General features: G+C 47.4%; 1 protein-coding gene across 3 annotated transcripts in view; it reads left to right on the plus strand.

The window, feature by feature from the left end:
* Positions 1 to 1,658: 1,658 nt before the first annotated feature.
* The window catches only part of PAX3 (paired box 3), a 106,710-nt gene continuing 93,230 nt past the window's right edge, over positions 1,659 to 15,138 (plus strand). The window contains exons 1-4 of one of the 3 annotated variants that reach the window (XM_081910492.1): positions 1,664 to 2,444; positions 4,679 to 4,914; positions 7,180 to 7,309; positions 10,023 to 10,157. In XM_081910492.1, the coding sequence (XP_081766618.1) occupies positions 2,360 to 2,444; positions 4,679 to 4,914; positions 7,180 to 7,309; positions 10,023 to 10,157 (586 nt within the window). In that variant the 5' untranslated portion in view covers positions 1,664 to 2,359. Of the gene's footprint in view, positions 2,445 to 4,678; positions 4,915 to 7,179; positions 7,310 to 10,022; positions 10,158 to 15,138 lie in introns of all 3 variants that reach the window. The other 2 variants (XM_081910493.1, XM_081910494.1) reach the window with 2 other exon arrangements.

Consider the following 15,138-nt stretch of genomic DNA (forward strand, 5'->3'; position numbering starts at 1 on the left):
GTTAGCGCTTTGTAACGTACAAAAGCCACACATTAATACAGTGTTCTACGAATGCGTCCGTCATAAAAGTGGCTAATAATCTGCTGTACCTTTATCTGTTTACGAATTCCGAGATTTTGGGAGCCACCGGTCGGGAGACTTTTAACTAGGAAAGCAAAATATTTTAAGGCAATATAAACGCGCGCACCCGCGAGCGCACCCACCCATATAATAATGACTAGACTCACATTGCATTGGCTTCAGTACTTGGAAAAAAAACCCCCACCGTACACTGGACTCCTTTTGCACATGGACTCCTTTTAAGTTATCACTGGGGGAGGAACTGACCCGCCTTTTAAAGACTTCTACCAGCTTTTACTTTATTCTATACTTACGGGTAACTTTTCATTCTATGACTGGAAGAAAACCGGGCAAACATTGTTCGCCCCTCTGAAATTATAAAATGTATCATAAGTTGAGGAGTAGGGTGGGGAGGGACTTGAAGCCTAAAACTCATTGTTTCCTTTATTTCAAAGGGGGGAAAACCTGAACGATTCTCATCCTTTTGATTGATTAAGGTCTTGAATAACTTGAGGCTTGAGAGTGACAGTTACTGAATAGACTATTGCAAATAAAAAAAGCCCTGTGGAAAGCCGGGCTGGCACTTCAGAGTGCAAAGGAGGCGAGTTTGCTGGCACTTACTAAGTTATAAATAAAAGGACACGCACAATAGTACCTTCTTTAAAGACAGACAGTCTTTACAACACTCCTGGCGTCATATCCTGCTGTGGTCACTTCAGCTCCTAGTCAGTCTTTTCTCTCCCTCTTTCTTTTTCTTTCTTTTTTTTTTTTTTTTAAAAAAAACCCTTCCCCTCCCCCAGCAGTTTAGTTTCAATGCTATAATAAATTCCTGGGAAGATCTGCTTCTTAGCAAAGTTCACTTTGGCAAACATATATAGGACTGTGCAATATATATATGTGTGTGTGTGTATATATATATACAGCACACGGCTCCGTAAATATGCACAAAGACCGACCCCTACCTATCTTTCCAGTTTTTAAAAGCAAGAATCCGTTTGGGGGGGATCTATAAAGATTCCTGTTGCCGCCGTCGCTGTCTTGGTTTTTGTTTTGTTTTTAAAAATACGATTGCACCAAAAGCTGGGTTTCCACTCCCTCTAAATGCTGCTTTGAAAAGTTTGAAAACAGAAGGGAGGGGGTTGAGTGGGGGCTGAGAGAGAGAGAGAGAGAGAGAGAGAGAGAGAGAGAGAGAGAGAGAGAGAGAGAGAGAGAGTTTTGCTGGATGCCAGACACACGCCCAGGGGAATCTAGTCTGGAGTTTGAAAGGACAAAGGATAGTCTCGAGAGAAACGCTGGAGTTTCTCTTGAGTTTCCCTGCGTACAGCTGCGCATTTACAACCACTCCGCAGAAGAAAGAAAAGGTGGCCCAGAAAGAGAGAGGCAGAGAAAGACACTGACTTCAAGCCATGCAAGAGGTTGGCTACTTCCTCATTGTAATCTCTCGCACAGTGGCATTGTGCCAAGAGGAGTTGTAAAAAAAAAGGAGAAAAAAGGAAGGGACCGTCCTTCCCCCCACCTTCTCCTCCTCCTCCTCCCTCCTCCGCCGCTTCCCTCCCCGGCTCCTCTTGCATTTTCTCCTGTCCAGCCATTCTCTGAAAGAAAAGGCACTTCATCAAGGGAAGAGAGAGGCAAATCCCGGGTCACCCTCCTAAGCCGGAGCCCTTCGATTGTCAGGAGGAGAAGAGAAAGTTGGCGCTGTCGTCCAATCAGCTCGTGTCTTCTCCAGACGGGACAGTCTCCAGGCTGGCCAATCGCGGCGCAGAGATCCTAAGGAAGCTTGGGGTGAAAGAACTAATAAATACTCCGGAGCGGAGCTTCCTTTCACTTCGTATCAACAACAGGAAGAAATCATTCCTGCCACTCAAGCCCAGTTCGTAGCAAAGTGAGCTCATCCCACGGCAGGGACCAGGCACCTCGCGGCTTCCTCGGCAGCCTTGTTCTCCGGGCAAAACTTTTCCCACCTCCTTTTCCTTGCTCACTCTCTCTTTCCCTCGCTCTCACTTTCTCTCTCGGCCACATTTTTGACTCGAGATACCACGTTTGATTGAGAAACAGACCAGGGACAACGACCCCCCCTTCCCCCCTTCCCATAGCTTTATCCCTTCCCCCTTTTCTCCTCCCTCTCCTTTTTATTAATATCTTTTTTAACAACAACAACAAAACAACAACAACAACAACTCCTCTACTCGATTCATTCTCTGCGGATCTTTTCCCAGAGCTGATCTGCGTTTGCCCTTTCCTCTTAACCTCCGCCATACCTGGATACAATACGTTGAAAGAGAGTCAAGCTGCCTTCAAAATGACAAGTCTGGGTGGAGCTGTCCCAAGGATGATGCGACCAGCTCCCGGACAGAATTATCCTCGCAGCGGGTTCCCATTAGAAGGTAAGACCGTGGAGCAGGAAAATGGGATGTTGGGGTGGGGGTGGGGAGGAGGGGGTGGGGGAATCTGTGGCCTGCTTTGGTGCCAATGAGGCCGAATTGGGCATGCCTGGCTGTGGACCTGAACTCCTGAGTTCGTGGAGTTGCGGAAAAACAAGTTGATGTGCACACGCTTAAAAAGGAGCGGGTCGTTAGCAAGAGAGAAGGTTTCAGCTGCCATTGTAGGCACGCTTCCTTGGAAGTAGGTGCCAGCGAAATTAACAGGGATTCCTTTCCAAGGAGACTGGATTGGAGCGTAGCCTAGTTTCAACAGCATGGAAAAGCGCAGACAGGAATGTCCCCCTCTCTCGACACACCCACGAATTATACACATTACTTTTTCGCCAACTTTTTAAAAATTTGGGGGGATGAAAGGAGAGAAGATAGGGAAAAACAGGAAGGTCACTGGAGAAGGCAGAGGCAGCGCAGATTCCAAACGAGTTTATTTCCCTCTTTGCTTTTCATGTCGGTTTCACTTGGAGGGTGGAATTGTCACCTGGCTGGGCGATGGCAAGCGTTGTAGGTGAGCGAGTCACTAAACCTGGTCGCAGTGTCAGAGCAGGAGGACACCCCAAATTTCTAACTCCGCCAGAAACTCCCTTGCGTAAGGGAAGTTTACAGGACTTTCGTCCGGCTTTGCCTTGCTTCCTTTACACAAAGGAACAAGCACAAGCCGGTAATGCCACCACAAAACTAGCAATTCCAACGACTACTGTTTAGGGACAGTAATAGGTAGAAAAACGCCTTAAGTGCTGTCAAGCAACTCAGCTCGAACTCTCACTTTCGTGCATGTGGGCACACACCCGCGCAACACACAGCAGGGTTCGTGTGGACCTTCTCAATTTGTCCAAAACATGTCAAGAAACTCCATTCCATTAATTGAATCTTAAGAGCTTTCCAACTAGGATTTCATTATTAAATGTGAGGGACTTTTCTGTTCCCGCTTGCAAGAGAGACTAAAAACAGGTGGGATATTTTCCTAGCCTGTTGATTTTCGCATAATCAGCTCAGACAGGACCCACGGAAGTTGGCAACTCTTCTGCGAGTTTATGAAAACGTTAAAGATGGTTAAAGCAAGCGATGAAACAATACTGTACAAATTGTTTCAGGGCGAAACGAGTCAGTGTGATCTGGAGAAGGGATGCACAAACAGGTGGGCAAGAAAGCGAACTAATCGGAAACAAGCAAACAAATAAACAAAACACCAAACGTCTTTCGAAATCGGGTTTTCGTGTGACTCTTAATATTAACATTTCTATTCCTCACCCAAATGCATGGTACCTACCATTTCCCTTCCAAAACTGCCCCGACATATGAAACGCAAACAGTATAAGTAAATATTAAAGTTGTGTGTGTGTGTGTGTGGGGGGGGTTATTTTAGAAAAAGTCTCTGTTTATTCAAAATGGGGCAGATTGTCACATTCTAGCAGACTTCAGGAGACCCGTGGTCAAATGTCTACGATGCTTAGATTCTTCCTACAGTGAGAAGCAGGAGCACCAGTTGCAGAAAAGTTGCTGTTACTTATATTTACCCTCTTTTCTGGATCTTTTTGAATCATAAATTGCTCCTTTTGAGGGGGGAATTGGGGATACTCCGATTACTTAGAGCACTTGTCAACACTGTATGTTTTCCTTCCGAGGAAAAGAAAGAGCGATTTAAAAGAAGGAAAATACCTGCGGTAGCCAAAGACTTCCAAACGCCAACCGCGGCTTGTCTTAGGGAGTTTTCAACCTAGGAATAAATATTTATTGAGCTGATACCCAAAGCACTTTTTCTCGGAAGAAAATTCAGTGGAAGCCGACCGAAAATAAATATAACCTTCCCGGCTCGGTTTTTAAAACAGATCAAAACGCCCACTTCGCCAGAACTATATATCTTTTACAGATATAAGAAAGTCCACAGTTTTGCCACGGCTTAGCCTCTGTTTGCTACGACGGAGACAGCAAACGGTATCAGGGAATAACTAACCCGTTTGTTAACCAATCCTGAACACGTGCGCGAAAAGTTCCAAGCGAAAGTGTTTCAGGATCTGTGTGCTAGGCTCAAACGACGCCACCAATCGCAAGGGAGAGGGGAAGCTGCCTGGAGCGCGCGTCTCTGTGTATCGTGTGTAACTGTCGCTGTACCTTGCGTGTACGTGAGGTAGGCCGCTCGGATACCGAAGGAGCCCTCTCTTCTTTGTCCCCCTTCTGTCCAGTGTCGACTCCGCTGGGCCAAGGCCGAGTCAACCAACTCGGGGGCGTCTTCATCAACGGCCGGCCTCTGCCCAACCACATCCGCCACAAGATCGTGGAGATGGCTCACCACGGGATCAGGCCGTGCGTCATCTCTCGCCAGCTGCGAGTCTCGCACGGCTGCGTCTCCAAGATCCTCTGCAGGTACCAGGAGACCGGCTCCATCCGGCCGGGGGCAATTGGAGGCAGCAAACCCAAGGTGAGGAAGGCGCAGCGCCGCCGGATCAGGAGAGGGGGGCGGGAATTGACAGGGCAGCTTCGGGCCGCGGACCTGAAGAACTCAGTTGCGCTTTTATTCAGAATCTGGTCAGTCCAAAGGCCTACAAAATGGGTGCATCACCCTCTCCGTCCCTTCCAGTGCATGCTTCCGGGCGCTTGGGATCTTGTAGCAAGACATCCGGATTGGGATCATATGGAATAAGAAAGGACTGGGTGGTTCTGTTAATTAAGGGAGGCGGCGGACAGACGTGCAGAACTTCAGCTCTAAAGTTCCAACCAGTTCTGAACTCCTTGGCCAGCGCGCAGGTCCCCGCAGGTCCACGTTGGTGCACTTCCTTCGCGATCCTGTGTCTGGGATTTGCAGCGCCGACTGTTAGCTGCTTCAAACGGGCCTGGCAGAGCGCAGGAGCGCTAGGCTCTGAACGCAACGCATTCCTTTTCTCTCTCTCTCCTCGTTGGAACGCTCTCGGTTTTCCTTACACCCCTTTACAACCACCCTAGCCTTGCGGAGATACAGATCCCAACCCCCTTCTAGCGCGTGCATATTGCTGCACACTTACCCAGCCACCCTCAAGAAGCATGCGCCGTTTTTTCTAAGTAGGAACTAGAAAAGTAAACTCTGCACTACTCCAACTCTCTCCTGGCCAAAGTAACTTTCAAAAAGACAGTTGTTAGACCTTGCGGATCCCTCGAAGCAGTGTCGGGTAATGGGAGGAGGGGAAGGGGACTATAGCCCAGAACCGGGATCAGCGCGCTGCGACGCTAGCGAAGGCTGGGATCCTAAGCGACTTTCCTTAACCAGGGCAGGAATCCGCGAGGCTGATAATGGCCTTGGGACAAGTGTGCCAATAAACGCGGAGGTCTAATTGATTTTGGATCACACCACTAACGAGAGTGGACTGTATCCAAGAGAAACTTGAATTTCAGTAATTTACCTTTCCATCTACCCGTCTCTGTCGTCCAACTTCTGCTACAAACGTTGCATTCTCATCTCACCCCTAAATATACTTCCTCCTCCCTCTCTGGAAACTAATTATCACTGAATTCAGTGTAATCCGGGTAAATGAATTTTGGAGCCTGGCGCTTTATTCCTTCCTTAGCCTTCTTCCTCCGAGGTGCATTGCGCAGTCTAGCGTATAAATTACTAGTTTCCCAAACTGTTTACATACAAACGTTAAGAGGTCAGAAAGATACTAAATCGAACAGTCACGTCCCCGCTTCCCGTCTGATTTTAATGTTAATAAAAGTTTGTCTGAAAACCATTTCCCAACTTTGAATAAATTTATTCTGACACTGGGTTTTGTTTTTTGCCCCGTCCTCGCCATTCCCTCCCCATCTTAAATGGCAAAGGAACAGAAATACATAGCATTTTAGGGTGTTTATTTTGTGTGTATTTATATTTCTATACATAAAATTAAAAGTAATCTTATTTCATCTTTCAACAGAAGGGGATACTAATTTCCGCTTAATTAAAGGCTTCATGCATGCAGCAAATTTTCGTGGATCTTTAGAAATAGGACGTTGGCTGCAGCAGCCCCTCTTTTATATTTTCCGGGATTTGGCTGTTTTTGCTTGGCAAAAGTTTCTATGAACTTTCAGGACTTTTATTTAAATAATGTTTTGTTCTAATCATAAAGTGAATGGGATCCCCCCCACCTCCCCGTCTCCCGCCCTCTTCTCCCTTGTTGGCATTTCATTTTTACACCCCGATACATTACTTTGAAAGGAGTCCTATTCGATTCCGATCGACCTTGATTGCCAACCTGCGGCTTTAGGAAGCTACCGGAGGGTTTCCTGTCTAATTCTGCTCTGAATCCTTTTGCAAGCCTGTTTCGTGTCATACAAAAGACAGCGTTTCTTGGGCTCTCAATTTTCTGTTTCAAACGTGAATCCTGATTCTTTAGCCCCCCCCCCCCATGATCAGTTCCTTTTATGGGGAGTGCTGCTAATTTTAAAAGCCCATTTTCGAGTCATTTCACATCTTTGCTTCAGCTGTTTTCTGTCAAATTGGCACCCCAGGGTCTGCAAAGCCGAGGAGATGAAGGATTTGTTCAGGAAGTATCCGGGATTGGTCCTGACTTTCAGCAGCATCAGTCTGAAGGGATTCCACCCCTAGGCTGAGCCCTCGATGTTCATTCATCCTCGTGGGGCGCCGGGTTCTGCTCCCCACCCCCGCTTTCTTTCCCATCTCTCTCCCCGCAAAGTGTCCCAACTTTTGTTCCTTTCTGGGTCGTTTCTATTAAAGCAGGTGACGACGCCGGATGTCGAGAAGAAGATCGAGGAATATAAACGAGACAACGCGGGCATGTTCAGCTGGGAGATCCGGGACAAGCTGCTGAAGGACGGCGTGTGCGACAGAAACACCGTGCCTTCAGGTAAGTCCGAAGGAGACTCATTCAAAATGCTTTTGGGGTTCACCAGCTTCCGGATCCTGCACCCACTTAAGCCGATTGCACAGATCGACGACGTCTGGCATGGCAGCAGTGGCGTAGCGTGGGGAGTGCAGGGGGGGGGGGCGGCCGCACCGGGCGCAACATCTGGGGGTTAGGGTTAGGGGGCGCAAATCCACGGGTTAGGGGGTGCAAATTACTTGCCTTGCCCCGGGTGCTGACAACCCACGCTACGCCACTGCATGGCAGGAAAGGGCTCAACCGCAGAGCATCTGCTTGGCACCCCCAAGGAAGGGTTAAGAGCCTCTGCCGGCCAGTGTAGACCATACTGAGCTACCAATGGTCTGCCTAAGGCGATCTATCTTCCTAAAATATATTGATAGGGAAGTTGATTCAGTTGATTCTGGTACACCAGTTCCCAGGTAAGTGTGCGGAAGGTGACATCGAAATTAGGGGAACGCCTCTAAGGAAAGAGGCTAGTGCCCTCGAAAACTTCGCTGGAATTGTCAACCCAGCCCTGAAAATACTTCCTTACAGCCAGTCGTTTTTACAGCTCGATCCTATGCGGCTTTACTCGCAAGGAAGCCGCACTTAATTCAGTGGACAACAAGTCTAAGAAAGACCGGATCTTTCACTCCCATGGATTTCATTGGAACTTTCCCCCACCCAATAGCACAATTAAAAATGCAGGCTGGATCGAGGTCGGTTTAAAGTTAAACACCATATATATATAATTGTTTTAGAAGCTCGCCCTGCCTTCCTCCCCCCAACCCCCCGCCCTGAGTTCCCATAAGAGACATCAAACGACGCTGCTCTCGACAGACTGCAGGCTTTCACGGGCCCTGTGGGGCCTTGCGCGACTTGCTGGATGAGTGTCTATGATCTGGCTTTATCTTATAGGCACTGGATGAAAGAAACCGAGGGAAAGAGATCGCGTAGCGTTGGGGAAAAGGCTGCGAGCCGGGCTAGGTAGTGGGACGTAGTAAAAGAAGACAAGCAATCTTCGTGGCTTGTCATTTCCTTGAGTTCTCATAAATCCGGGTGATCCGATTAACCACCATTGAAGCACATGTAGCGTCGAAGCATCGGGCTGGGAAGGTTTGTTTTTAATTAACATCCTAGAGCATCGCTTTCCGCTTCTCTCTCTCTCTCTCTCTCTCTCTCTCTCTCTCTCTCTCTCTCTCTCTCTCTCTCTCTCTCTCTCTCTCTCTCTCTCTTTCCTTTCCTCCTAGAGCAACAATCCTGGGACACGAATATTTAGCAGGGATTGGAAAAAAATTAATCCCGTATTTTTATTTTTTTTAATGGCACAATGTATAAGAAGCACAAGGACATTCTTTATTTTTTATTTATTTTGCTCATTGGGAATGGAAAAGGCTTTTGCAAACGGTGCGACGCGATTGTGCCGTCTCGTTTTCCACTCGCGCATCCTCTGAGAAAGAAAGGGGGAGGGGGAATCACTCTTCCTCGGAAGAATTCCAGAACTAGTCTATCGAGGCGTTTCGCGCTGAACCGTCGCAAGAAGTGGATTGTAAGCTATCTTAGATCAGGAAGCGGAGGCGGGGAGTAGGTGGGCGAGAAGCCCGTGGGAGGACTGATTGGTGGTGGCCCCCGACATAGTCAAGACTTGGAAGGAATTAGTTCTTTGATGGTTCCAGCGCGGAAAAAATGCGGTGCGCTGAGTTAAAATATCCAACTTTCCTTCCCCAGGCAAGTTCATGCTTATAGCAAAAAGAAAGGAATTTAATAGCCTGATCCGCAACCAGTTTTGGGAAGCGAAAGTTTTGGATTTGAACTCAAGTTCACCCCAGAACCTTTACAAAGTTCCATTGAGATCGATGGGAGTGAAAATCCATGGGAGGAGGAGGACTTTCACTCCACCCAGCCAGATGCACCCGAAGCCCGTAGGGTTAATACATATATTCTGCTCGCTGCTGTTTTGCAACAAAGGTTGAACCTAACTCGAAATGGCTTCGACGTGAGGCTGCATTTCTATACACTCTATTTTGGGGTGGGGGGTTAAGCCCTAATGAACACTTACTTCCAAGTAAACTTGCAGAGGAATGGGCTGCGAAGCTTTCAGAGCTCCAAGATCCGGATCCTTCGCAAGTTTATTCGGAAGTCAATCTGCACTGCGCATTCAGAGGTGTGCTCAGTGTGGCTCGTCTCAAGGCAGTGTTCATACAATTACAACCTTTTACATTATGATGATTGTTTTTTTAATGTAGGGTACCAACCTCTCTTTAAATCTTTCGTTTAGTTGGATTTCAGATCCTGATTTCCTCGCGCTTCAGCTATTGATCTTATTAATGCTTTTAAATGCGCACGGGGTCTTTCCTATTTATTTCTTCGTTTGTTTGTCTTGCGGGTGGGTGGGAAGAATTATACATTCACTCCTTCAGTTTTTTTAAAAAATTATATGTCAAGACTGTTTACAACAGAATCGTAAAAATGCAATAAAGGGCCGAGCAGTCGTAATCCTTTAAGCTACAAATCAGAAGGAGCGCTAAACTTTTCTGTGATGAGCGAGGGATCCGAAAGGATTCGCCCCGAGACTGCCAAACGCCACTAGTCCCGAAGGAGGTTCATTGCCAACCCCTCAGCACATAAGCAAAGGATGCTCTCTATAGTTAGTTGCAGCTGCTGCCGCCTCCATCCAGCTTCTGCCTTCAGTTCTATTTCCCCCTCTTTCCCCAAGTGAGCTCCATCAGCCGTATTCTGAGAAGCAAATTTGGGAAGGGAGAAGAAGAAGAAGCCGAGCTGGAGAGGAAGGAAGTGGAGGAGAGCGAGAAGAAAGCCAAGCACAGCATCGACGGCATCCTCAGCGAACGAGGTAAAGGGCGGCCGGCTTCTTCTTCTTCTTTGAGGGGACCGAGGCGCCGTTAGAGAGTGCAAAGATGACTGACCGGGTCTATAGCTTTATGGGACAGAGGAAGGTGTAGAAAGGCCGGACTCTTTGGCTAGGAGAGCCGTCGAGCATGTTGATCGAAGGGGGATGTTGGGGGGCGTCGAAAGGGTAGTACTGGCTGCTCCGTTTCCATTTAGGAGAATTTCCGGGAGAGACACTTCGGTGGTGTTTGGCTTTGGAGGGGAGGGCTGGAAATGGGCTTACCCAAGTGTCGTTCGCGATTGTGAAAAGAGGACCCTCTAAGGGTGAGACTTTTGGGCGGCAGCAATAGGTAGATTCAGGAAAGAGAGAACCACGAACAGGTCCCCAGCTCCCTAGCCTCTGAAAGCTTTCCTGGTTGAAGAGAAGTTGGTTGAGATGACTGCTCTCCTTGTCTGCCTATCTATTGAAGGTGCATGTCAGTTTCAGCGAGATATTGCGACTCTGTCGGCCAACAAGTGGTGCAGTTGGGTAAATTTTGATTCTGGGACTTTTAGGGGCCTTCGTCACTCCGGCACTTACTTAAAAACATGGTGAGCGTTTCCCCTGTCTACTAGCCCCCAGTGCGGGGGCCCTGGACGTCTGCCCCAAAGTCCCACCCTGGCGGTACAACTGTCCTAAATAGGTTTATTTGAGAGTTTTGCAGGATGGAATTATGTACCGTATATAGGTTTAGACCTTGTGTTTAGACAGACTCTAGTTTCGGCCTAACTGTATTTATGCTACCTTTTGTCTGGGAGTCGCAGTACTATCTTTGGCGAGATCTCCGTCAGGAAGAGGACATCCCCACTGAAGGAACATGTCTTCCGCAGTTCCAACAGTACAATGATACTTGCTGTACTCCTCTTGTCCTTTTCTTGTGTCTGGCGCCTGACACAGGCAGAAATGAAAGCAGGTAGAGATTCTTCCTAGGATGGAGAAAGAGCAGGGATCAAAGCTCCACTTCTGTGCGAGAAGGCTGCCCAAGGCACAGGAGCAGGGCCAGGAAGAAAGGTGGCAACCTGATCGACCATCTAGTCAGCCTGCAGCCGGGTTTCCCCCTTCAAATGTAAACACACTGACTACAACTCATTTTGATATTTTACGTCTGCTTGAAGTCCCACACCCATTCGGTGCCTTCAAAATCTCGGGCTGAAATCTTGAGCACAGTTGCCCAGGGGAAAGCACCCGATGAACTCAATGGGACTTACTTCTGAAGAAACAGGGAGTTGGGGGTCGGGCCCTAAATGCTACTTGTCAGACAAAAAAAGAAACAAAGTCCAGCCTTTCCGATGGCACGACTTCCAAATTGGTGTCCTTGCAGCTTGCTTGCGCGCCTGTTGGCTTGCTTGGAAGCAAGTCCGCTGATTTCCGTCGAGCTTCCGTCTGCATCCAGGGTCGTCGGCTGCTCTTTAACCGAAGTAAGAGAGCTCAGGGCATGGGCATAGCCAGGATTTTTTTTTGGGGGGGGGCAGGCATTATGGGGGAGGCAGAACCGAGTTATCTGTGATGCAATTGGTCAAGTTAGTTAACTATTTTTTATTTATTTATTTGATTTAGGGGGGGGCAGCTGCCTCCCTGCCCCCTCCCACTCCCGTGGCTCAGGGGAAGAGGTATTATTCTCCGGCTCATCCGTGTTAGGCTGGGATGGGACGGAAAGATGACAGTCTGTCTGACCCTGAGTAAGATTTGCTCTCATCTCTCGTCTTCTCTACCCCCGTTGCTAGGAAGTCGATTTTGCTGGGCTCTGTTGCAAATTAACACGCTCGCTTGGAACTAACTTATCTGAAAACGTCGGGATGCGTGCTTTTTGCGCTGCAGAACCAGCCTGGCAATGTGTTTTAATGCAGGAATGGGGGGGGGGAGAGATGCGTTGTAGGCCTCCCGGTTCTAGCAACGTTTACGCGCAAGGAAGTAATAGTGCGATCCTATCCACGTTTACTCAGAAGAAAGTCCCCAGCGTTCGATAGGGCTTTACTCCCTAGTAAGTGCGCCTGGGTTTGCAGCCCAAGGGAGTCCCACGGCATCCCGGGGGCGCTTTATTTCCAAGCTGGAGCGCTGAGCATCTTTGCTAGAAAGACAGCGCGATCCTGCGCCCAGGAAAGCAAGCAAGCAAGCGAGCAAGATTGAATTTAGCGGGTGAACAGGCATAGGAAAGCTTTTCTCCGACTAAAATTTGGAACAGGCATGAATGGACGGAACCGGAGATTACACCAACAACAAAGTTATCGGCATGCGTGGGTTATGGAATGGGCTGCCAGAAACGCTCGATTCAATTCTGTGTATTTCTGGGTGAGCCGAAGAGAGAGAGGGCGAGAGAGAGAGAGAGAGAGAGAGAGAGAGAGAGAGAGAGAGAGAGAGAGAGAGAGAGAGATTGAGAGAGAGGAATGGATGGAGGACACTCAGTTGTGTGAATTCCCTGGTCTCTAAACAGCCCAGTTGGAGAGTTCTAGTCTCTTACTCACTTTAATTTCATGTTATTAAACAACTTGCGCTCTCGCAAATTCGACCCAGAAGTGGGAAGAGTTCTGAGTCTGATGTTCCGATCAGCAAGCGTGCGTGTGAAATCTAGCAGCAGATAAGGATGCACGTCCAAGACTTCTTTCCCCTCCCCCACAAAGCAAGGCTCCCTCCCCCGCCTTTTAAATCTCACAGTATTCAGTTGGCGTTATTTATGAAGAGTTCGCAATCTGGGGGGAAAGAGGCTCTCAGTAGGGGTAGGAGTGGGGGGTGGGAAGGGGGGAGGAGAGGAGGTTCGTTGTCTGAACTCGTTGTGAAAAGCTAGTTGCTCAATCGTGTGGCCAGAGCCGTTTAGTCCCTTCCCCCCTGTGTCCTTAAATCTGAACAGTATTTTGGGTTAGTCAAGCTGAAGTCATTAAATAAAAAGGGACAGGGGAGGGAAGGGGGGGGAGGAGGAGGAGGAGGAGGGAGAGAAGTCCTTGAGAGAAGGTCGCGATCCTGCCCGTCCCCCCCTCCCCGGGCTTCATGTCAAAACGAGAGATCCTGCCCGTTAAAGTAGGATAGTAGCCTGCTTAAGCCATCTTTACTACTATTGTAGTGGGCTTTGCTTACTTTGAAGTAAAAATAAATAGGCTTGAGATGCCAGGAACGCAGGAAGATACCATATCTATATATCAATATCTATATGCTGCTCTCCTCCAAAGGCTACCTGGGTTGTTGATTTATAGAACTTCCAGGTTTTATTCTAGTAACAGAGGGAAGAAAGTGAAAGAATAAAGAGAGATTTTTTTTTTAAAGGAACTCTCTCTCTCTCTGTACACACACACACACACACACACATTTAATGTGAAAAACAAACCATAGCTAGATTAATACACAGTCTGGGGCTATGATTCTATTTTGAACCTCTGTTGTGCATGCTTAGTCTGTTGCAAATCCTGCTTCAATAAGACCTACTACATATAGAAAGATTGCAGCTTTGCATTAACACAGTAACAGGAGTCAATAGAGCTGACTTCCAAGTAAGTGCATTTTGGATCAGGGTGCAAGATAGATTTCCATTAGCTTCAGTAGGGTTCTTCTTCCCCACCCCCAAATTCAGAGTCTGTTGCAGTTGCCATCTAAAGGAGGGGAGGATCCTTAATCCACTTCTCTACAGGTTGTCTGTTGTTGATGTTGGAGCTGGTTTTCCAAGACCTTATGGCTTGAGTCGGCAGACGGGGCTGTTGCCAGTGCCGGGATGACTTGTTGTTTGAGGTTCCCCTCGCACTCCTCCTCCAAAGCTTGCCCCTTGCACATCCACCGTAGGCCCTGGAGAACAGGAGACAAAAAGTACCAAATGAGCTGGTCAAACATTTGTACAACTTTTCCAGCTTTTACAAAGAAGGCCTTCTATACACAATCTACACTTGGAGATGAACTTGGAAAACAAAGAGGGGAGAGTCCATTGAAACTCGCACTTTAGCTCTGGCCAGACAAAGGTTCAGCTCGCAGCAGCTTGATGTGGACAAAAGAAGGCAACCTTTTTATAATTCAAGGAGAAAAGAAGAGAAAACAGGCCCTACAATAGGGCCAGAAAAGACATTATGGGCTTGCAATGAGGGATGAATTATTCAATGAGCCCCAATAGCCAATGCTCTGAGGAGTTTTATGGACTCTCCACCGTGGAAAAAGTGGCTATTTTCACCTACAAAATGTCTCTAGCCTTTCTAGACGGCTAGAGATGCCGACAGCCATTCAGGAAGGACAACTGAAACCATTCTTTAAGACTATAGCATCCCTCCACATTGTAAAAAGAGAGGGGAGGGGGAGGTGACACCCTCAAGCCTACTAGAGATTTAAGGAGAGCTGCATCTTCACAGTGTTCAAATGTATATGTCAAGAAAGAGAGGCACAAATGGAGAAAAACAATGCCGGCAGGTTCATGGGTTTATTTTTTTTATTTTTTTTTAAGGCAGATCGGTCACTGAACAGGAGGCCTCTGCACTGAATGTAGATTTCCACTCTCTTAAATCTTAGCAGCGGAATAAAATGTGGGGTGAAGAAAGGATGGCTAGGGAAGAAATAGCTAATGTTAATGGTCAACACATTTTTATTAATGATAATGCCTGTTTTCATTGCGTTGTGCCCAGTCTTGAGCTCATTTATTTGAAAATGAACCTTGTTGATTTTAAATTTAGGTAAGGATCTTTGGATGGAGATGTATTGGTTCTGGGCTAAGTCATGGTGCCAAACCTCAAGAACACCGAATAACTGTTATTTATTTTATTCAGTCCTTAACAAAATGCATTTCAGAACACATATTCCCCAAAATGGAGGCACTCCAAGTGACAAACAGTTTTTTGTTTTGAATTGAATCAGGAAGTTTAATCATAAACACATTTGCAAAGGCTATTGGAAGTCTTGCTATTTGTTCCTTCAATATCTGTGAAATAAATGGATTTTTTTTTGTCAGAGCAAAACTTAAAGGATAATTCTTTTTTTTTTG

Source organism: Podarcis melisellensis (genome assembly GCF_964234715.1).
Source record: "Podarcis melisellensis genome assembly, chromosome: 5".
Lineage (NCBI taxonomy): Eukaryota > Metazoa > Chordata > Lepidosauria > Squamata > Lacertidae > Podarcis > Podarcis melisellensis.